The 24,177-nt window shown below is 39.9% G+C and overlaps 1 protein-coding gene across 2 annotated transcripts; it reads left to right on the top strand.

Moving 5' to 3' along the window:
- The first annotated feature begins 791 nt into the window (after window positions 1–791).
- On the top strand, window positions 792–22,292 carry LOC311056605 (cohesin subunit SA-2-like). 2 transcript variants are annotated; one of them, XM_084073348.1, is made up of 34 exons: window positions 792–1,004; window positions 4,162–4,287; window positions 4,405–4,483; window positions 4,721–4,879; window positions 5,059–5,155; window positions 5,257–5,333; window positions 5,529–5,733; window positions 5,909–6,060; window positions 7,059–7,132; window positions 7,855–7,978; window positions 8,344–8,442; window positions 9,251–9,330; window positions 9,534–9,641; window positions 9,775–9,883; window positions 10,005–10,122; window positions 11,223–11,326; window positions 11,427–11,519; window positions 11,606–11,695; window positions 11,815–12,018; window positions 12,633–12,703; window positions 12,952–13,039; window positions 13,137–13,217; window positions 13,812–13,904; window positions 14,026–14,200; window positions 14,480–14,619; window positions 14,715–14,816; window positions 16,173–16,321; window positions 16,460–16,588; window positions 16,873–17,081; window positions 17,526–17,766; window positions 18,272–18,382; window positions 18,858–18,984; window positions 19,718–19,795; window positions 21,305–22,292. In XM_084073348.1, the coding sequence occupies exons 2-34, from the start codon at window positions 4,244–4,246 to the stop codon at window positions 21,326–21,328; spliced, it is 3,834 nt and encodes a 1,277-aa protein (XP_083929474.1). In that variant the 5' UTR covers window positions 792–1,004; window positions 4,162–4,243; the 3' UTR covers window positions 21,329–22,292. The 2 variants fall into 2 exon arrangements, with proteins under 2 accessions (XP_083929474.1, XP_083929473.1); XM_084073347.1 differs by lacking the exon at window positions 21,305–22,292 and having other exon boundaries at window positions 19,718–19,955.
- The last annotated feature ends 1,885 nt before the right edge of the window (window positions 22,293–24,177 follow it).

Genomic DNA, 24,177 nt, shown 5'->3' with positions numbered 1-24,177 from the left:
TAACAATTGCACACATAAATGTATAAAACAACACTGAGGATTTCACTGTGACTGCATTTCTATGTTAGATGCTTGACATGAGTGTCCTGCATGCATGTGTGCGTTAATATCAGGTTTAAACTGAGCATGCTAACAATAACACAATAAACAGAGAATTTTCTCAACCATGCATTTTACATAATCTATAACCAAATGTTATATTTGTGTAAACCTGTTTGATTTGGCTATTTGATATTGTATTGGCAATCTCTGACAAGCAGGTGTAGCATCACTTGGGTATAACAGAAACAGAGAACATTGTCTAATATTAATGTTTGCTGCAGATTCCCCCATATGAAATGTGTTTAATGAAATAAATGATCAAATTATCACCCAACATTTGTTTTATATGAACTAGTCTACTCTTCCCCTATGGCATTGGTTCTCAAAGTGGGGTCCGGGGACGGTGGACCCCAGGGGTCTTTGGGGGGGTCCCCAGCAAAAGTAGTGAACACAGCACAATCTTCTTAACCACTTTATTTAATTATACATTGGCTATTCAAAAATAGCAGATCTACAAGCTCGCAGCGGGTCCGCAGCCAAATATATATCAATTTGGGGGTCCTTGACATGACAAAGCTTTGAGAACTAACTGCCCTATCATGGTCAATGTGATTTCAAAAAGATCATTTTCTTAGGCCTGGCGGAGATAGCAGCAAGCCATGCATGAACCAGAGGTGGGCCAAACCCGCGGCACTGCTAAAATGCTACCAATAGGTGGCGCATGTGTGCAGCATACATTGCAACGAAACCAAAAAAATTGAGCCATGCTATAGTATGTTAGCAATCATATGCTTCACAACGTTAGCTTGGAAACACAACTAGGTGCAGACAAAAATGTGGGTCTGCTGAATGTATTTTTATATTAAAAATTAAGGAGCGCGTTGCCCGGCCCTTGCAAAGCCAACACAACGTCTTTATTATTCATGAATGGTTTCAGTCCCGCATTTGTTGTCATATACGAGGTAAGTTGTGGCTAAAATGGCGGCGGGGTTGTCATTGATGTCGCTGTCAGGGCTAAAGACTGTTCTGTGCTGCGTTGCACGAGCCTTTCCGCTCGAGCGGAGGGCTCGTGCAACGAAGCTCGGTACAGCTGAAAACAACGTCATTTTTGACGAGCGTATCGATCCGCCCGTCAAAAAATGACGTTGTTTTCAACTGGAAAAGTGTCGACGCTCACTTTATCTGAGTTGTAAACACGTCATTTTTGTCAAGCGACGACACGGTGGTGTGGTAACTTAACATTAGTCAGTGACGTTATTATCTTCTTCATGTTAATTCGAGGCTACCCTCCGTCAACACTATGTCTATGTCTGTCCATGCGTCACTTTGTTATTAACAAGCTGTTACTAATGCTAAGTAAGGCAGCTCTGTGATCTTGACAGCTCGTTTTACACCTCGCTAGTCAAGTACCAATAAGCAGTGGTGGAAAGTAACTAAGTACATGTACTCAAGTTAGTACTCTCTACTTAATTACAATTTCGAGGTATTCTTACGTTACTGGAGTATATCCAGTTTTCAGTACTTTTACTTCTACTCCACTACACCTCAGAGGCAAATATTGCACTTTTACTCTACTACAATTATTGGGAAAACTTTAGCTACTAGTTACTTTATTATTATTTATGAATACAAAACATACATTAACCATTTCAGCCCTATACAATGCTTTGCAATGTGGCATTGTGAGCTTGTTGATCTGCTATTTTTAAACGATTTTTATACATTTGAAAACTTGTGAAATGGGACATTCTGCATAATGAGTACTTTATACTTTTGGTACTTTAACTACATTTTGATGCCAATACTTTTGTACGTTTACTCAAGTACATTTTGAATTCCAGACTTTTTACATGTAACAGAGTATTTCTACATTGCAGTATTGATACTTCTACTTAAGTAAGAAATGTCTGTGAGTACTTTTTCCATCACTGCCAATTAGTGACATAAACTACTTGATACTAAATGGCATAACCATATTAAATGGTAGTGTTGAATGGTGCTACATCATCTGAAGAGAAAACAGTGGTCGTAGTGTTATTATTAGTAGCCTAAAGTTAACTTGCTGTAACAATTAAGGCGTTAACGTTACCATTAATCTCAACATTGGTGATAGTTTGCAGTGGTGGAAAAGGTACTCTTTTTTTTTTTTTACTTAAGTAAAAGTATCAATACTGCAATGTAGAAATACTCTGTTACAAGTAAATGTACAGAATTCAAAATTTACTAAACATCAAAATGTACTTACCAAAAGTAAAAGTACTCATTATGCAGAATGTCCCATATTTCACAAGTTTTCAAAAAGATCTTTTGAAAATAGCAGATCTACAAGCTCACAATGCATGGCATTGCAACGTATTGTGAACTTGTAGATCGTCTATTTTCAAATGGCCGAAATGTACATGGGGCTGAAGTGGTTACTGTATCTTTTGTGCTAATAATCAAAATCTACAAAGTAACTACTAAGGGCGCGCTCCCACCGCACTTTTATTTTACCTCTGGGGCAGAATCTGCCAATGCTTTGTCAATGCAAATGCGTGGATTCACGCAAGAGCAGATTTTTCCGCTTATCGCGCAGACCTTGCGTTTATCCGCTCTACACGAAGAAGCATAAAACTGCTGGAGGCAGGAGCTGATTTTCCCCCTCTGTCCAATCGGGTGAGTCGAAGGCGGACCGTCCCAAGACTCAGGAAGCAACATGCTCTCAGTGGACCAACTGGTTGTAGCTGTTGCATCTCACCCAGTACTTTATGATTTGTGCACTTGGGGTTCGTACATCTACATACACATTCAGATTTAAAATATAAAGTGCTTACCCCATGGCCACGGATTTTACAATCATGTACGGGCCCTCATAAGTACCCGTATCTTCCATATTGTTCAATAAAAAGCATTTTAATCCGATTGGTGGCCATTTTATAATGTACCAACAGTGCAATACACCTCTTAACCGCTAAGGTCGCGCAGTTGAAAGCATACGGAGAAAATGACCACTGATTGGATTAAAATGCTTTTTATTGAACAATACGGAAGATACGGATACTTATGAGGGTCCGTACATGATTGTAACATCCGTGGCCATGGGGTAAGTACTTTATATTTTAAATCTGAATGTGTATGTAGATGTACGAACGAACCCCAAGTGTGAAAGTGCAAAGACATTTTTTTTGTCTAGTGGCTAGTGTCTAGTGGCGGTGCGGGCTACGGGGACGGTCTTGAATGTGAGTGACAGGTGCGTCACAGCGTTTTTCTAGAATCCGCTGGCTGCAAAAAACTGTGACCGCGCACAACCTGCGTTTAACAGCGGCCAGCCAACTTTTGGTGAGAGCGCGCCCTTAAACTCAAGTTTTCAAATAATTGTAGTGGAGTAAAAGTACAATATTTGCCTCTGAGACGTAGTGGAGTAGAAGTAAAAGTACTGCAAATTGGAAATACTCCAGTAAAGTAAAAATACCTCAAAACTGTCCATACTTGAGTAAATGTACTTAGTTACTTTACACCACGATAGAAGTGCGGGACAGCATGTGTTGTGGACCTGACCCGAGCTCAAGGGTTGTGGTTTTGTGCAGACTCTACAAACTGCAGTCCACCAAAGCATATGTATGAGAATGCTAAAATACTCTCCATCTTCATTGGCCCTTTGTTAAAAATAAATATCATTAAGCAAGCAACATCAATAATAATAAAATAATATAAAAAAACATGCGTCTTGATTATTCATCGAATCAAAAAAGCAATAGAATAATAACTTTAAAAAGTATCGATAGTTGCAGCCCTAGTTTCGGTTTCTGGTGCTTTCAAATAGTTTTTTTTTCCTTTTCTCCGGCCTTCACTCACATCAGGTAGGCTGGGCCTACCTACCAACTAATAATATTAGTGCCCTACATGGACAGTCAATCTTTGATTCCACAAACCACTGCTGCTGGTAGAGAAACATATGTGTATACTTGCGCATGCTTGACTGCCTATAACAATCAAAGTGTTCCAAGTGTTCCTAGTAGTGTTAGGTGAGGTAGAACTGAGATTTATGTATGTAAGATGTCATCTTTTTTGATTACATGTGATGTCATTGATGGACACAATCAATTAACAGTCATCATTTTGATTTGTCTCTCATTCCAGATTTAAGTGAACGGAAAACACTTTTTTGGGGTCCAGAGCAACCAAATCACTTACTGAAGCTGATCCAGAAAATGTCAAAGAAATGATAGCAGCGCAGGACTTGCAAACAGATAATCCACCTTATCCGTAAGCAATAGTCTGTCATCAAGTGTTAACTTGCAAATGCTAGAAATGTATTTGAAAATTTCACTTCAAATTATTCTAATTAGTGCTTGTCTTATTTTTGTGCTACTGTACGTACAGAGATGCTGATACACAGTTATCTTCAGACGCAGACCTTGAAGATCCTGATGGAAGGAATGCAAAGACGGGGAAAGCCTTCGTATGTGTTGCTTTTCATGCATGATATCTTAAGAAACAATTGGACATCGTGGTATCATCAATTGCTTTTCTTAAATCCCTTAAATTTCTTAAATCCACCTCAAATTTGCCATTATTTGGGGTAGTTATTTATTGTTCACAAATGGGATGGTATATTCACCATCATGTTCACAGTTATTCTGTAATTAAATTAATTTCAGAATAAATTAATACAAATGATGTAACTTTTCCCTAATAGACTGCTAAGAAGGGAAAGAAGACCCTTGGAGACAAGGCCAAAGGTGGAGCAGGGGGAAAGGTTCCTGGCCTTGGTTGGGTGAATGGGCATCATCAGCATAATGGGGTGGAGAATATGACCCTGTTTGAGGTGGTTAAAATGGGAAAGAGTGCCACACAGGTACGTGCACGCTTGTTGGTGTCGTATTACTTTTTTTTAACGATAAAACAGCATGGGTGTTGCAACATCTCTAATGCAAAATTAGATTTGACTGAGAGCTGTGAGATGGTTTCAAACTTGAATTTAGAATATCATAATTGAAGGGTTATTTAGTCAACCGCTATTGCTTTGTTTTCCAGTCTGTTGTTGACGACTGGATAGAGGCATACAAACAAGAGAAAGACATTGCTCTCTTGGACTTAATCAACTTCTTCATTCAGTGCTCTGGATGTAAAGGTAATTATCTGAATTGACTTCCATGGGGCACAGTTAAAAAATGTTATCCAAGCAAAATTACGATAGTAAACCTTTTTGAAAATATGTTATTCCTGTCACAGGTGCTGTGAGTTCAGAGATGTTCAGACATATGCAGAACTCCGAGATCATCAGGAAAATGACAGAGGAATTTGATGAGGTGCTGTCTGCGGTGTTGAGATGATTCTATAAATAAAAATAGGACTGAAATGTATGAGCACAAATCAAACATGAAAAAGTCTTAATGGTGGCTGAGTTTGAGGAAATTAGGAAAATGATCCAATTTGAATACATGTTACTTGAAAATTTTCATTGTCATCTAAATCATATATATCCTTCCTCAATTTTGGAATAGGACAGCGGTGACTATCCATTAACCCTAGCTGGGCCACAGTGGAAGAAATTCAGGTTAAGCTTCAGTGATTTCATTGGGGTCCTGGTCCGGCAGTGTCAGTACAGCATCATCTATGATGAGTACATGATGGACACGGTCATCTCACTGCTCACTGGCCTGTCTGACTCACAAGTACGGGCTTTTAGACACACAAGCACACTTGCAGGTCAGTTTTGGTCTACTTTTAAAGTTTTTTTTGGAAGCACACTGCTTTGTTATGTATTTCTGTTACTGTGGATTGATTAGAACAGTGGATATTTTTGTATACTGTTTATCTTTTTGATTGCTCATCTTTTTCAACTGCATAACAGAGATACGCTGCCTTTTTTCTGTTTTTAAAGCCATGAAGTTAATGACGGCCTTGGTGAATGTTGCTCTCAACCTGAGCATTAACATGGACAACACACAAAGACAATATGAGGCAGAGAGGAACAAGGACATTGGAAAGAGGGCCAACGATAGGCTGGAGTTACTGTTGCAGAAACGTAAAGAGGTGAGCTGAATCTCTAAGTAATTAACGCTTTTATCTCTTTACGTCCAGACTCCAACTGGTACACAATTCAGCTGTCAGACTGCTAACTCTAAGAAATGCGACCATATCACACCCATTTAGCTGCTCTCCACTCGTTACCGATTAGTTTCAGAATTTAGACTTTTAAAATCCTGCAAGGACAGGCTCCCAGTTATATTTCATATATGCTGATCCCTTATGAGCCTCTGCGCAGGGGCGATCAGGCTTTTTCAGTCCGGGCACCGAGGCTTTGGAATGCCCCACCTGAGGGTCTACAGCTTGCAAAATCAGTGTCTTCTTTTAAATAACTTCTGAAAACACACTTTATTATGTCCATTATGTTCTATTATATTCTTGCCTCCCATGTCAGTTTTATTGTATTGTATTGTTTTGTATTGTTTTTATTTCTCTATTTAATTTAATTTTATCCAGTGATGTTGCACTGGCCCTCTGGAAATATGATATATTATCATTTTTTAACATTATGAACTTGATGATAAACAGGTTTTAGAATAAATTACTTTACATAAGGATTTTGATTGCACCACATTGTTCTATTCTACAAACAGGGAAGCCTTATAGAGATCCTGCAAACAAGGTGGTGTAAAGAAAAGCTGCCATGCAAATGCCCCTCCCATTCCATCTCCATACGTTCTATGCTGAGCTAGGTGAAATGATGGTGAAACATTACTGCCTTGAACAGGTCTAACAGTCTAAAGGGAGCTAGAAATAATCTTATTGTGCTAATTTACTAGCCTGGCAAAGCCACAAATTTAACTTCACTCATTGTCTCATGGAAAACAAATTTATGGAGTTGGCAAGATTTAGGATCACTATAGTACAGTATGTAAGGCTAATAATTTCCCTTATTCACAAATTACAAGGCTGGTAGGTACAGAATGTATCAACTTGATTGCCCACATTTCACCTATACTGTGACAAGATAACTAAATGAAGCTCTTCCCCTTATTTTGTTTCAGCTTCAAGAAAACCAAGACGAAATTGAGAACATGATGAATGCAATCTTCAAAGGAGTGTTTGTGCATAGATATCGGTATGTATCTATGAGCACTAAAATTCCATACTGATTGTCAAATGTCACTGTTAAAGATGAGTGCCCCCTCTCATGCCACTGTATTGTATCACATCGAACCAAGACCACTGCTGAATGTTTATTTTTCTGGTTGCCCTCTTGTGTAACTTGCATCATATATGTTTGACTACATATGATTCTAATCGGACACCTGCCAAGCTTTGAGTAGGGAGCTGCTCCAAATGTTCTGTGTTCATATGCTGTGCCATCCTGAGTTAACAGATAGGAGTGGATTAAAGCATTGGTTCTCAAAGTGGGGTCCGGGGACCCCCAGGGGTCCTTGAGTGGGTCCCAGGGGTCCCCAGCAAAATGTGTGAATATAGCATCACAATCATTTTTACCTTCATTTTTTATACTATTCAAAAATAGCAGATATACAAGCTCATAGCACGGCACCGAGTGCCGCGCTATGAGCTTGTAGATCTGTTATTTTTGAAAAATCTTGAAGATTCGTGCAAATCTTTGAATATATTTCTTTTAAAGCGAACATTTGAACACAAATCTTTGCTTCTGGGAGTCCCGGGCACAACATATTTTCAGATGGGGGTCCGCGGCCAAATATATATCAATTTGGGGGTCCCTGGCATGAAAAAGTTTGAGAAGCACTGGATTAAAGCCCCTTTTGGATATTATGGGGCTGCATGTCTTTTCTTATTCTCAGTCAATCCTTCTATATTCATCAGTGATGCCATTGCCGAAATCCGAGCGATTTGCATCGAGGAGATTGGAGTGTGGATGAAATTGTACAGTGACGCCTTTCTCAATGACAGTTACCTGAAATATGTTGGGTGGACAATGCATGACAAGGTGAGTCAGATACACTCTAGTCTACAGCATCTGGATGAATCTTTTTTTTTTAAAGGCTAGCAAAAAGGATTTCCTTTCCCCTGATAGTGGTTCTGTAATGGTTGCTTTCCTAACATGATTGTTTAGTTTTGTTTGTAAAGCATCTTTGAGTATATTGAGTGTATAGTTTAGTATTGATACCTAACATTTATTTGCTTGGCAATACGTTAATGATACTGTTTTGCAACTTACGTAGACATGGCTAATTATGAACATTGTCATTGTGTGTAAAGGGGGGGGGGGGGGGGGCAGTTGTGATGACTAGATGGGGTTGATTTGAACATTTTAATATTACTAATGATTTATATGGCTACTATGATTGTAAGCAAGGTGAGGTGCGACTGAAGTGCCTGACAGCCCTGCAGGGCTTGTACTACAGCAGGGAGCTCAACACTCGACTGGAACTCTTCACTAGTCGATTTAAGGTGAGCCAACTACTCACTAAAATACCAGCTGCAGGGCTCTCACATGCCCTGGTACATATTTTTTAAAGTTAAAGACCAATTTCCATGGAAGACCAGTTTCCATGGAAGACAAGCAACATGCACAGTAAAATCCTCAGTGTTAATTTAACCCTGTGAGTGTTGGCGCGGTCGTGGCTTAGTAGAGAGGCCGCCTGGTAATCATTAGGTCACCGGTTCGCCCTCAATCTGCCCAGTATAGTACTTTTCAAAATGTCCCTGAGTAAGACACTTAACCCCTAACAGCTCCCCCGAGCATGACCGGCGAGTCTCATCATGGGGTTTGTAATTGATAGAAAATAAATATCTTTTTGGGTGAAGTACTCCTTTAAGGTAAGACATAAGACGTAAGACCTTCCGGTAATTAAGGACCCAGAGGACTTAACTGCGTACGAGAACATCCAAACTGTTGCTGGTCCTGTAAAATCACAAGTTCTGTAAATGCAGCTATTTAAGGAAGGTAAAACAGTCCGTCCTGATGCTTCAAATGCTGATGACTCCAATTTTATCCCTGACCATAAAAATAAATCTGTTTAGCTAGCTATACTAATTTATTTGCTTTTAAATTGTAATGCTGTATGCATATTATTTTCCTGATATGTCACCATTGCATGCAAGTAACCACAACAAGTATTGAAACTGTATATCCCTGCACAGTCCTGGAACAGTGTCCTGGATTTCCCAGCGGGAGGTTACCATGGCTAGTAAATATATGACTTACTGTAGGTTTGTGATGACTTACTGTACAGGCTAACCGTACTGTCATTGACAGGACCGTGTTGTGTCGTTGACTTTGGACAAGGAATATGATGTTGCAGTACAAGCCATTAAACTTCTGACTCTTGTCTTACAGTAAGTATCCTCACCTACAAAGGTAATGAGTTTAACAGCATCGATATACCTTCACTTTTTTCATTGTGATCCAAATGAAAATATACGTATATCATCAGTCAAGTCAAGTGCAGAACTAAGAGAGGAAATGTTCAGCTTGTCAGTTATATGTTTTGTTGAACTGCTCTTGCTCACAAAGGAATTGGGTCATTTTGATGTAACAGGAGCAGTGATGAGATCCTTACAGCAGAGGACTGTGAGAGTGTGTATCATCTGGTGTACTCAGCCCATCGACCCTTAGCTGTAGCCGCAGGAGAGTTTCTCTACAAAAAGTAAGATTTCGTTTGAGAATGAAATTGGATATCATCAGTCCTACACATCTTCCAGATGACTCAAGTCCATGTTTATAATGCAGTACGGAATTGAGGACATTGCTTGACCTTTTTGTGTTGTGCTGGCTAAAAGGCTGTACAGCCACCGAGGGGGAGAGGAAGAAGGACTGCCCAGGAGGGGCAGGCAAAGCCTCAACGGCAGCCTCCTCAAGACCACAGTCTTCTTCTTCTTGGAGAGTGAGGTAATTTGTGTCCATGTTTCTCTGTACTGGAAGCAAACCTTGTCACTGGTGTCTCTGTGGCAGCTGTAGCGCTGGAAGTGTTACAATATTGATGGGATATACGTACTCTTGTGTGTTGTAGCTCCATGAACATGGGGCCTACCTGGTAGATAGTCTGTGGGATTGTGCAGCAGACCTCCTCAAAGACTGGGAGAGCATGATCAGCCTTCTGCTGGATGAGCCCATGCCAGGGGAGGAGGGTGAGTTTCCCCTACTCATACAATCAATGTTTCACAACCTTTTTATTTTTCCTCTATTTAAAGCTTCAATCTGGAACTTGAACAATCCAAAAATGAATAAAACATTATTTATTTCACAATCTGTATGGTATCTTAATATAATATAACTATCACATCTGCAGTGTTTGGAGGCGGTCTCCCTACTCTTCCATTGAGAAGTTTAGACACTGGTGTCACTGGTTGACAAGTATCTGCCTGGCCAAGCGGGGGATTCCCTCTTGCCAGAGCGGTAGAAGTTTCCCAACTAGAACACCTTTAACCAAGAAGTCCCATACCTAAACCATAGGAACATACAGTAATCTGGAGCAGCGGTGGACAGTATGTGCAGGGCTTTGCTGAAAATGAGCACTTGTGCTCAGCTACTACCTTGGGTAAATAAAGGAAACACTCCTCCTGCAATGACTTCTGTATCAGATATGTAAATTCACCAGGTGAATCCAGGGTATCTAAATAGGTAAGGTCTTGTAAACCATACTTTAAAGGCACCTAGTTCACTAAGTTTGGTAGCTATTGGAGGGAAAGCAGAGTAAGCTACAAAGATATTGGGAAGTGTCTCTAGGATGGCCTTATTTAAAGTTATACATGTGTAACTTCTTACTTGAATACAGATAGGTCCACCCTACCATCTGATATAACACAGTGGTGAGTAATCCCCTTGGCATTAGTAACAACGTGACGCATGGTAAACAGCCTATAGCTTCCTCAACCGAGACGAGGCAGCATGTATACATTATGTCACCACAGTCCATTATAGACAGGAATGTAGCTTGAAAAGTTTCACCTGTCGTGCTGTGAGCTTGTAGATCTGCTATTTTCACCAAATATTAGCCCCAAATAGGGATGCTAGGGTTCAACTGGTTAAAGTGTTGCCTGTGAGTGAGCCCTTGAAAATAGGAAATATTGAGTTTTCTGTGCATTTAGGACTAATTTAAGACCATGAAGAGACACTTGATTTGTTTTACGCAATCATTAATGCACAAGTGTGTTTTGTTGACATACAGGCAAAGGCTCATCCTCATTTGATCATTCCATAGTATACTGTATTTCTGTGTCTTTTCCAGCCCTGACCGACCCCCAGGAGACGGCACTAATAGAGATCATGCTCGCTGCTGTCCGGCATGCGTGTGAATGCCACCCTCCAGTGGGTAGAGGCACAGGCAAGAGGGTGCGTTGCCTGGCTCTGCAAACTACAACCACTTCATGAGCATTCACACATTATCATACTAGATGTTGACAAATTAACTGTGGTCTCCTGCATGTCAAAGGTCCTTACCGCCAAGGAGAAGAAAGCGCAGCTGGATGACAGAACGAGAATCACAGAGATGTTTGCAGTGGCATTGCCTCTGTTGTTGACAAAGGTGGTTAGCAACGTTATGTACTCTTCAAATAATGGTACACAATACTGTGTACTGACCGTTACCGTCTTCTTTTTTTCTCTTCACAGTACTGTGTTGATGTTGAAAAGGTGACCAATTTACTACAAATTCCAAAGTACTTTGATCTTGACATCTACACTACTGGTCGGTTAGAAAAGGTTTGTGAAATGTACATTCCTTCTAACTGCTAAAACTCAAGCTGTCAGCGATGATAACGATGTTGCTGAATACTATGTTGTTGCATACTGTGATAAAACAGTTTTCTCTTCCCATTAAGCATTTGGATGCTTTGCTGCGGCAAATCTGGGAGGTGCTGGATAAGCACACTGACACAGATGTGCTTGAGGCCTGCTCTACCACCTACCACTACCTATGCAACGAGGAGTTCACTATCTACAATCGCGTGGACATTGCCCGCTCCCAGCTCCTGGATGAGCTGGTGGACAAGTTCAACAAACTGCTGGAGGACTTTCTGCATGAGGTAAATGGCAGGAATTCACGACTTTATTTTGTTTGTATTGTTTAGATTAAAGGTAATTAAATTTAATTAAATGTAATGTTTTAAATGTGCAGTACTCTATAGAGAAGGGGTCTTCAACATTTTTCAGCCCAAGGACCCCCGAGCTGAGAGAGAGATGAAGCAGGGACCCCTACTAATGTACATTGCATACAATTGTGTTGCAGATTAAACTTTTTAATAGATTTAGATAGCTTCATTGACTATCATCAGTGCTGTGTAAATTAATGTTTTTTGTTAATTTCAGACATTTAACCTCGTAAACCTTCAATACTTGATTTTCCTTTTCCCTCCTACACCAATCCTCTTTGCCGAAAATAGCAGATCTACAAGCGCACAACGCCCTGCAGCGTGAGGCGTTGTGAGCTTGTAGCTAATTTCGGCTAATGTTCCTCAGAATAAAGATGCTAGGGTTCAAGTGGTTTATGTAAAAAAAAATCCTATCACAAAGCTTTAGCGGACCCCCTGGAGTAACTCTGAGGACCCCCTAGGGGTCACAGCCCCCTGTTGAAGACTCCTGCTATAGTGTACTCTATAGAGTTGTGGGTGTTTCACAAGAAAGCATTCTACTCTGGCAGGGGGAAGAACTAGATGAAGATGATGCGTACCAGGTTCTGTCCACGCTGAAGAGGATAAGTGCTTTTCACAAGTAAAACAATTAACATATTAAGATTTTAAAAATATATACTAGTGATTGAATGTTGAAAGTCTAGGTTGTTTGATTTCAAAGTAGCTTCTTGTTTTTCAGTCAGCACTTACTGTTGTAAAGATGTGAATCATTTTTTTTTGGTTCTATGGATGGCTATGTCGTCTTTTAGACTTGTTTTCATCTGAACCCAGAATGATATAATTTCATTTCATCAATCCGAACACTTGTATTTATTTTCCTTCTACAAGTGCACATGATCTCTCTAAATGGGACCTCTTCACTTCCAACTACAAGCTACTCAACAACGGTCTGGAAAATGGAGATATGCCTGAGCAGGTAATTAGAGTCATTTGTCTATTGTCTTTAACCTAACTCAATCAGTCATTAACAACGGTCTGTATCATCACCCTGTTATTTTTGCTTTCCCCTACAGATTGTCATTCATGCAATGCAGTGCACACACTATATCATCCTGTGGCATCTCGCAAATCTCTCAGAATGCAGCTCCTCAAAGGTACATTTACTATATATTACTATAACATACTGTATATTCACAACATGAATATGTTCAGTTAGGTTGTACCACCATCTGTCTGTACAGTAATGCATGGATATTTGGAAAGCAACATGCAGTTTATTTTGAGCTTTTACTCCTGTCACTTTGGGCTATAAAAAAATACAAGAGAGTTAGCAAGTAAACTGGCTTTACTACGTCTTAAAAGATTAGTACGGTACGTATCACTTATTTAAATGTTGAGTTTCACATACTGGAATCACAGCTGCTCTGTGCAACTGGCAAATAAATATGGCATATACATATGTCAAATACAATCTTATTGACCAAACTAGATGTTAGGCAAAGTATGTTATCGATATTATGGAACTAACTCCCTGTCCTGTTCAGCAACAAGGAAAGAAGGGTGACAATACCAACAAATGTTATTGTATATCGGTGGTCCCTATAGCTCCAATATTTGGGATCCTAGTTACACGTGTGACGTTGTAAACCATTACAGATTTACATTTTACATACAGTACATTTTACAAACCATGTTCACATGTTGAAATGAAATAGTAGCACAATGGAGCTTTCCTTTTGTTTCCTTAGTTGGATATGGTGACCTTGAGAAAGCAGACAAGGGTTTTCTGCTTAGTGTGCCAGCGCTACCTAACAAATGTGAACACCACTGTAAAAGAACAGGTGGGACCAGACTCTTCTTCTCTTCCTGGCTTTGGTCCAGTTACAGTAACAGATACAGATGAAAGTATAATCACGGTAGGTGGTCTCTCAAGAGCTAAAGTGTCGAGCTCTATTCCTGTAGGCCTTCACCATCCTGTGTGACGTGCTGATGATCTTCAGTCACCAGATCATGTCGGCAGGCCGGGAGCATCTGGAGCCACTTGCCTTCACCCCTGACTCTTGCTTACAGGCTGAGTTGCTCAACTTCATCCTAGAACAAGTGTTCATCGACCAGGATGATGACAACAACAGCACAGGTCAGAGTCTGTTCACAGTGTTTCATTGTTTGAAAAAGACAACAACGCTGATAATTGTTTCTCTCTACATGTGAGCATTTTATTTTTTTCAGCTGCAATGATAAATCCAGGTAATTTTATTCTGGTTGCTGGGGGTGATGTTGAGGGAAAATATTTGGACACACCCAAGTAAGCCGGTTGTGTCACCGGTCTAGCAGTGTAAAGTTTGCAAACTTGCAAGCATAAGAGATGGATTGTTAGGACTGTTTTCCTGTATTTGTCCTCTTTTGTGTCTTCTAGATGGCCAGCAAGATGATGAAGCCTGTAAAATAGAAGCACTACACAAACGGAGGAACCTATTAGCAGCCTATTGCAAACTGATCATTTACAATGTTGTGGAAATAAATACAGGAGCAGATATATTTAAGCAGTACATGAAGGTATGTTTAATATTTCATTATCATCGGTTCTACAACAAATTCTGTCTTTCACTGTTGTTCACAGCTAACACCCTTTATCCACTGACTGTCCTCAGTACTACAATGATTACGGAGACATCATCAAGGAAACAATGAGTAAAACAAGACAGATTGACAGAATACAGTGTGCGAAGACACTCGTTGTCAGCTTGCAAAAGGTATGATCCTTGGCAACTCGAACAAATACTGTCTCTTAAGAAACTATTTCTAATGTACCCTCAGTTACGGTAGTACATTTACAAAAGCAGGCACTTAAGAAGCACTACTGAGCATATCTTGTTCATCCATCAAAGTTGATAATGACCATGGCACGTCTTAATTTGTTGAGTTTCGCTAAGTGTGCAGATGACTGAACAGACCAATCTGAGCCTGGAATACTCTGTGGCAAATTGGACAGGACAGAGAGGATATAGAGCCCTGAGGTGTAGCTACAATTCCATTCTTGGCAGATTTCTGCCTCTTTAACATAAGAGGACTGCACCTTCCTGTACTTTTAATATCCAGGCAGGTCGTTGTGGGCTAGGGGTTCCCAGCTTTTCAGCTTGTAATTCAAATACAGCCTCTGTTATTCCTTTGCTCTGTATTTGGGCCCTCTGAAATCTTGCTCCCGGTATCTCTCGACCAATGGGGGAGTTCTATAAATTGGAACTACAGTATAGTGAGGAACCAACTTGACAGGCATTAGTGGTTTGACTTGTGCAGTTCCATTTCTTTGTTTACAATGGCTGAGAGTTTCCTCAAATTTGTATTCCAAAAACTGCAAAAAAGAAAAGAAAAATGTATTATGATCTATAAAAAAAGAGTGAAGTGAACATAGATGTTTAAGAGCTGAGAAATTGTAAACGCTAAACTAGTGGTTTCCAACTTTTCTCCTTGGGCCTCCTCCCTTCTTACATCGGACAAAAGCTGAGACCCCCCTCCACATGTGCGCACACGCACGCATGCACACACGAGAGCATGCACACACTATGTACTTCTCATTCGACAAATAGCAAAATAGACGATGTACAAGCTCACTGCGCGTGGTAAAGCGACGTGTTGTGAGCTTGTAGATCGACTGTCTATATATATTTTTTTACTGTTTTCGACAATATGACATGCCCAATATAGGGATGCCAGGTTGAAAGTGGATGAAAGCAACTTATGATTTTGTGCAACGTGTTTATACATTTTTACTACCTCCAAACAGACAATGTCTGTTTGTCCCCTAAGGGGGTACCGAATCCCAGATTTGGAAACCTGGGATTTTGGAACCTTTTTGGACCCTCCCATCCAATATATTACACTTTAACATGATTGAATCTACTTAAATAATAATGGAGCCCACAAAAACAGAGCTAAATGTGGTAGCATGATTGATGAATGTAATAATATTAGTTCATTTTATTTTCAAAATCAAGCGTCTGCTCCAAAGTTTCCTGATGCCCCTTTTTCAAGAATTTTGATTTTGAAGACTTATTTCTTCAAATGTATTCATATTAATATTGTTAACAGTTCAGTGTTTTCCTTTGTAGCTATTCAATGAGATGTTGTCTGACCTTGGCTGCAATATTGACCGCTCTTCATCAGCCTTCTGCGGCATAAAAGAACTTGCCCGACGTTTTTCATTAACGTTTGGACTGGATCAATTGAAGACCAGGGAGGCTATTGCCATGTTACATAAGTAAGTGGTAATTGTGAGCCAAAAGACGCTGTCTATTGGTTTTGACATCAGTGAAGTTGTCCAAACTATTTGGGACAATGTTACCAACCGTACGTTCATGCTGCTCATTCATTCTGTCTTTTTATGTATTTATTTTAGGGATGGAGTTGAGTTTGCGTTCAAGGAGCCTAGTCCACAGGGAGAGGGGGGTCCACCTCTCAATCTAGCCTTTTTGGACGTCCTGAGTGAGTTCTCTAACAAACTCCTGCGACAGGACAAGAAAACAGTGTAAGTATGGAGCAGAAGATATGTGTGTGGCTATGCATTGGTAGGATGTAACTGATGATTAATGTTGTAGATAACTTTTTTTTTAATCAATAATTGATTTGAATTAAAAATTAAAAAAATACAAATCTATTAGAATTTGTTGCGTTGATTCGTACATAAAAGAACAAAACAAATTATCAAAGAAAATGCACTTAAGAAGATAATTGATAGAATAATCGCTAAGAAAATGATCGATTGTTGCAACCCTACTGCATCACAACCTTTTATCTTTCTGGCTTCCACAGTCACCTGTACCTGGAACGATTCATGACCTTTCAGATGGCTCTACAGCGAGAGGACTGCTGGCTACCCCTCATCTCCTACAGAAACTCCCTACATGTTGGAGGAGATGACGACACCATGTCCGTCATCAGTGGATATAGCAGCCGAGGGTCCACAGTTAGAAGTAAGAAGTCCAAGCCAGCTAGCACAGGCAAGAGGAAATGTCCTGAAGGTGAGGGCCTGATGCTGCAAGCATTTATTGGACAACTGCAAAGAAATGGCTTTGGTTAATTATTGTTTTTACAGAAAACCTCAATAAGTTTATCCTGGGTATGCATAGTCAAATAATTGACTTGTTTGACTCTTGCTGACTCTTGCTTCATTTATATTCAACTAACAGCTTATTGTCTCTACATTTTATCACAAAGAGCACAAAACAATTACAAAACTAATAAAGCAAATAATGGAAGTGATGATTATTATTTCTTTGATTCGAAAAGAGGACAACATGCAGATAAACATGGATACATGATACATGTGCATGTGTCATGTACCGGTATCCATGTTTATCTGCACTTTCCATTGTATTTTTTTATTTGTTTTAGTTATGTACTGAAATTGTGTAAAATTGTCAGTTGCAATCTACATCTTCTGCATACATGCCTTCCTTTCTCAGGAGAGGAAAACAGCTCTTGCAGTACTGATGCAGTTTGGATGAGCCGCGAGCAGAGCGTGCAGACACCGGTCATGTTGTTGTCTCCCCACCTCACCTCCACTGTACTGAGGGATCCCAAGAAGATGAAGACAGATAACAGCTACACAGGAGCGTACACCATGTCATCAGAGCAGCACTCCCACCAGGCCATACCTTCCCAACAACAGCAACACCATCACCACCAGACTGCGATGGATTACAAGTAATATAGTACATCATTTCTACATATCCTTAACCCATTGAGACGTGGAACTGTCTCATTTTTAGATTTGAGCTAAAAGGCATTATTTTACACTTTGGGCTATTCAAAAATAGCAGATATACAAGCTCATAGCGCGGCACCGAGTGCCGCACTATGAGCTTGTAGATCTGCTATTTTTGAAAAATCGTGAAAATGTGTGCAAATCTTTGAATATATATATTTTCAAAGCGAATATTTTAAACTCAAATTTTGGCTTCTGGGGGTCCCTGGAACAAAATATTTTGATGTGGGTCCGTGGCCAAATGCATATAGTTTTGGGGGTCCTTGACATGAAAATGATTGAGCACCACTGATATAGAAACATACGTTTTTCAGAATACTGTTGAGATTTAGGAGACATGTAGAATCGGCTTCATCTCAATGGTTTAATTTATCACAAAACTGAACTACCCGCTCTCTGCCGTGTGATTGCTTTTAAAGTGTCGGACGTTCTCTCCCCTACTAGTACCCAGGTTACTTGGATGCTGGCCCAAAGGCAGCAAGCGGAAGCACACCAACAGCAGGAACGGGCCAATATGCAGTATGCCAAGATGAGGAACCACATGCAGCATGCTGTGTAAGATCTCTCTGTTGTCCACAATAACAGTCATTGTGTCTCAGTGGAGGGGTTGGCATTAGTGCAGTGGTTCTCAGCCTTTTCAGGCTGCGACCCTCCAAACAATCATATTTGAACTGGTGACCAAGCTCACGCGAGGCGTTGTGAGCTTGTAGATCGGCTACTTTCAAAAAATGTTATCTCTTTTTTATATTATTTGACAATTTGGACCAGTTTTTATAGTATAGTTTGTTGGTTGCTTTTGATGCAGTAATGGTCTTATTTCTTTTCTTTCTTTATTTCTTTTTGAGGTATTAGAATGGTCTTAAAAGTCCTTAAATTGTCACTTCACTGTCATCCGGGGTACCCCCCCCCCCCCCCAAAAAAAAAAGAAAATCCCCTGGGGGTCCCGACCCACAGGTTGAGAACCACTGCATTAGTGCACATTCTTATTCTCTATAATAACTTTCCATGTGCACTACTGTACGTACCTTAGTCGCAGAGGCTCCGGGCTCATGGAGGACGATGAAGAACCAATAGTGGAGGATGTTATGATGTCGTCAGAGGACCGTTTGGAAGACCTCAACGAGGGCATGGATTTTAACACTATGGACATAGACTTGGTAATTCCTTTTTTTACCTGAGACATTTTTACGTAGAACAACCTCACAACATCTCACAACAACACATTTCAGTGGTAATACTTAAGCATTGTAAAGTTAATCGGTATGCGTTTTTAAAAAAATATTATTATTATTATTATTATTTTTACCTCGATGGCCTTTAGTTTGATGGCGGTTAAAATTATGCACTTGGCCGGTAACTCCCCAGCTGTATTTTCTCTGAGTTCCACCAAGGCACTAATGAAATATCCTGTGAGTTCCAAGACTCCCATGTTTTGTGAGCCCAAACCATCGTGTGGTTGTAGTGTTGATGTGAAAGTGTCAACAATATTCTGCTGACAATGTGCAAGCTTGACCATTGGCAGCCAAATATAACCTACAAACAAATATTACCGTCCCCTTTATTTGGAGAACCATGTACATTAGACTGGATGGGCCACACAGACCGAATATAAAATGCAATAAAAGCCAGTTCTTGTGGTGGGTTGTCCTTTTTTCAGCCACCTTTTTTTGTACTTGGCGCCAGTGTCAAACTTGTAAACCCATCAATTGAGCTGCCGATAAACATTCTTGTTTACCACCCTCAAACTAGAGGCCTACCAGAAGAATGTTCACATTGATTGAATGCTTGTGTATGGTGATCAGCTTAAACTGTACTAGCTTTTTGGAGGTTATGTTCAAACATTACCTTACAGTGATGCAAAATGCACTGACTACAGCTGTTCTTTTTCAGCCACCGTCAAAGAACCGCAGAGAAAGATCTGAATTGAAGCCAGACTACTTTGATCCATCCTCCATAATGGATGATTCGGTAGGCATACTTTTTTGTTTGTTGCGGTTAGGGTTACATAATGTAAATGTGAGATACGGTAATGTAAAATGATACACTGTATATATGTAAGTATATGCAATAGTTGTGATTTATTTGTTAAGAAATTTGTTAGGGATTATCACCGGGGCACGGTGGCACAGTCGGTAGCACTGTCGCCTCACAGCTAGAAGGTCCCCGTGTCCCCTAGGGTAGGTACCCTCACAAAAAACATGCAGTAATCCTGGCGTCTACACTGCCTCCCCCTGGTCAGCCGGGGTGCCTGATGGGCGACATATGTAAGTGCATGTCTTTTTGGGCGGGGGCGCAGGCGGGGACTTCTTTCTTCTACAATAGAAGAGTTAGGACGTCACATTCTAATACAACCAAAATACCCAATCTCAGCACCGCCCTCAGTGGCGCACCTCGCTAATCATTAGACTCACAACCCACTACCACTGGGAGTCTGGGTTCGACTCCTGCTTGGGATAAACGTTTTCATCCGCGGACAACTTTTTTTCGCCGATAAAGTATAGTTTTGGACCATGACGGAGGCGCCATGACGGAGGCGCCTCCAGGCGCGAGTGCCCGCAACGACCGGCTGATGGTCTGCTAGTCGACTAAGCGCCGTCCGAGTTATATACCGATAGGGACAGAATCGTAAATAATATTGGTGGGGACTGCGTTTGCCCCACTCACTGCATTTGCCCCAACTGCCACTCAAAGTGACTACTGGCCAATCACAGTGCGTCTTTCCCGGGACTTAACCAGCTCTCAACTTCCGGTACACAAACGCAGCACACTTACAAAGCTGGCGCCTGATGGAGGGGAAAGGAACTGGTTGGAATAACATGTTCCTTCCACACGCTACGTCCTACCGGGGAAACTCCCCCCTGTCAGGTGATAAGAAACTTGCTCACTCCTCATGCATTGACAGAAGCATGAGTTCAGTTCAGGGCTCTCCCCAGGCTGGCAGAGGGAGAGGAGCACCCAGTATTACAAGCTTAGGCAATTGGCACTGGGTGAAAAATGGGTTACAAAATCGTAGGATAAAATAAAATCAATAAAAAATATTATCACCATCTATGCAGTACCGGCCAATTCATACCTAAAAAATAACTGGTTTAATTCAGGAGAATAAGATCTTTTTGCAGTAGCGTGCACACATACATATTTTCCATATCTTTCAGTGTACTTTGAGTTATAGCTGACCTTTTTTATCTTGTTATATACAGTTTAACAGAAATATCAACTATTGACCTAGTTTTTCTTAAATTCTTTATCACTGTATTGTTTTATGCTTTATACAGTGTGCTATGCTGTATTCTTCTCTTTTCAAATATTTTTCTCCCGTGCGAAAATAATTACCCAAAGATGTTGAGTTACGTTATGCCCACATTGTAAGAATATTATGGTGACTTGATTAAATATATGAAATAATTTGTTTTTCCAATTTAAAAAATAATTATACACATACATACATAGACACTAAATATTTTTTTCCCCCTCCAGGTTCTGAATGTTCCAATGTTCTAAAGTAAAATGGGGATATAAGGAACATTATTTTATTGAAGATCCCTCTCTAATAAGATGGCCGTTCTTCATAAAGAAATGTAAGTTGCTCATGGGACTTAAGGATTTGCGAGACACCAATGATTGCCTCTTCAACGTCTTGTTTGACTTTTAACTTTAAAGGTTGCCTTGGTTGCATTTTCTGATATTTTTCTTCATATGGCTGTAGTGGCATTAATGTATAAGATGTTTCCACCTTTATTCAGCTACCCTAAAAACAACTTGTTAACTTGTAGCCAGCTTGAACCTATTGGATTGTATAGGTGGATGCTTACAAGCTGTTTTTTGGTCGACTGAAGTGCCAATATAGAAACTTCTTCTCTACACTATAGTACAGTATGTGACAAGAGCTTGATGAAGAAAAATATGACTACAATTTTAATTGTCAAGGTATGGATTTGTCCTTCAATAAGAAGCTTATGTAAATATGGCTGATATACTGATAAACTAGAATATGGCATGTAGCCATATATTGTATTATGCCATATATATGTACACACAGTAAACTAAAATGTGAAATGGCATCCTATAGTGTTGAAATGCCTTACCGCAAATGCGATGTGCGGTGTCCTCAGAATTCTCTATCGTGGTATTTTTAGAGATATATCAGTTGTGCTTTTATACCTTACAGATAGATTTTGATTTATAGATATTTTGTAATGACAATCAGATGTAAATTAATCGTTTGTAATCATGTTAATTCAAGTAGATGCAAAAATGTAACTTTGTATTGGAAGTTCTAATGTTACTATAGATATGGCGTGCAATTTATATTTTATTTTCATCTCTGTAGAGCTAATGACTGTATCAGTAATGTCCAAATGGAATTTAACCTGTTGACGGCTGCACTTAAATTTGATTTTGAATAAGCTGGAGCAGTTGCAATGTCATACAGTACATTTAAATCCAACCTATGGCCTTCAACACATCTATTATCTCTCCTCTATTTCTGTTTTTGTTCCCTGTACACTATATAAATTAAATTCTCCATTTTAATGGAGCAAGAATAGCTCCGACGGAACCTCTCCCTCCGCTGTATAGCTCCGAGATGAGGTTCCTCGTTAGTCTCATGCCGTCTGTTTTCGAAATGGTCGCACATTTTCCACTTTACATGTTTTTTACCCCTTTCTGCACATCGTATCCAAAAAGCAAAGCATTTCCGCCACTCTCTCAGATGTTTTAAGTTTTAACGGACCATAAAAGCTATCCAACGGGTTGAAGAAAGTATTTAATTTGCCTCGGTTTTCATCCGCTTCCATAATATTTTGCATTAGAAGATGCAATTCAACATTTGACCAGTAGGGGAATCAGTAATGTTATCTCTATGGGCGCAACTCTTGCGCAATGTCTTAAAACCATGTAACCGGATGAAAACCGAGGCAAATTAAATACCTTCTTCAACCCGTTGGATAGCTTTTATGGTCCGTTAAAACTTAAAACATCTGAGAGAGTGGCGGAAATGCTTTGCTTTTTGGATACGATGTGCAGAAAGGGGTAAAAAACATGTAAAGTGGAAAATGTGCGACCATTTCGAAAACAGACGGCATGAGACTAACGAGGGACCTCATCTCGGAGCTATACAGCGGAGGGAGAGGTTCCGTAGGGGCTAGAGCAAGAAATGCTATATTGAGACTAGAAATGATTATACCAAGTATAGGACAGTGATGTCACAAACAGTAGGAAGAGTGTGTTGTATGTAGTTTAATGGGGCCCTGACATTAAGGATTTATACCTTTACTTTTCCAAAAGTGTCACTTTGAAAAACAAAAATCTAACATTTACGGAGAGATAAGAGTGATGATACGTGTTACAGAGGCTATTTTGCACAGATATGAATACAGGTGTGCCTTGAGATTTTTACCTGCTCTTTGGTGTGCCTCGGGCACAAAGGTTTGAAAACCGTTGACAGAGCAGTTTGTTTTTCCTTTTCTTGTTGACTGTTCTAGTTTGTTAGTTCAGATGTGTGGTTAGTAGTGCCGTTCCTCTCTAAAATGGAAGCACTGGAAGGGCTCCCCTCTGGGGAATTGCTTAAGCATTTCAGTAAAGATCAACAACAAGTTGAACTTCAGGTGAAATGTTTTATTTGCGAAAGGCTTTTGATTTTGCTTAAGCCTTATGGTGCAGTTTTGTGGTTCAAGGGCCCCATTAAGCAGTTCTGCCATGTGACATCACTGATGATTACTTGATATCTTTATTGTAGGTATGAAAGTGTTCTACAATGATTCTAAGTTACATGATATTAGGAAGCTGGTAGTATCACATGTTTGTGTAATTACAACTATATTACACAGCTAAACATGTAAGTTTGTTACTGGTGCATTTTATATTTGCAGTTTTTGTTTGAAGTCTAATTTAGCTAAAATGTCAGTATGGGAGGTCATGGGAGGTCATTATGAATTTAACCCTCTAATTTGCAGTTAAATATACACTTTCGATATGTACTGTAATGTTGTTTTGTTTGCCTTCTTAAAGTCATACTGTGTAATTCCTTTTAGTTGTCTGTTTTAGGGACACCCCTTGTAGCTCCTTTGTCATTACAGTGTTTGTCAGAAAGAACGCTGAAAAAGTAATGTGCAGGGTCTGAGTGGACATTTTGTAAAGCTACAACACATAGTCAGAAAACGTATTTATTAACTGTAAAATACATTTCCAGTGCCTACATAATTTTGGTGTGTCAGGGACACTCACAAACAATGATAATGTTTAATAGTGGTTAGAGAAGTTGTTAAATGCATTCATGTGGAATGGTTATTGTGAAAACTATACCAGTGAAAGATTATAACAAAAATAACTTTTGTTTAATTGAATAATTT

The sequence above is a fragment of the Gymnoscopelus microlampas genome (genome assembly GCF_963454915.1).
Source record: "Gymnoscopelus microlampas genome assembly, chromosome: 12".
Taxonomy (NCBI): Eukaryota; Metazoa; Chordata; class Actinopteri; order Myctophiformes; family Myctophidae; genus Gymnoscopelus; species Gymnoscopelus microlampas.
The sequence above is the reverse complement of the archived record's forward strand: the minus strand, read 5'-3'. Positions and strand labels throughout refer to the sequence as shown.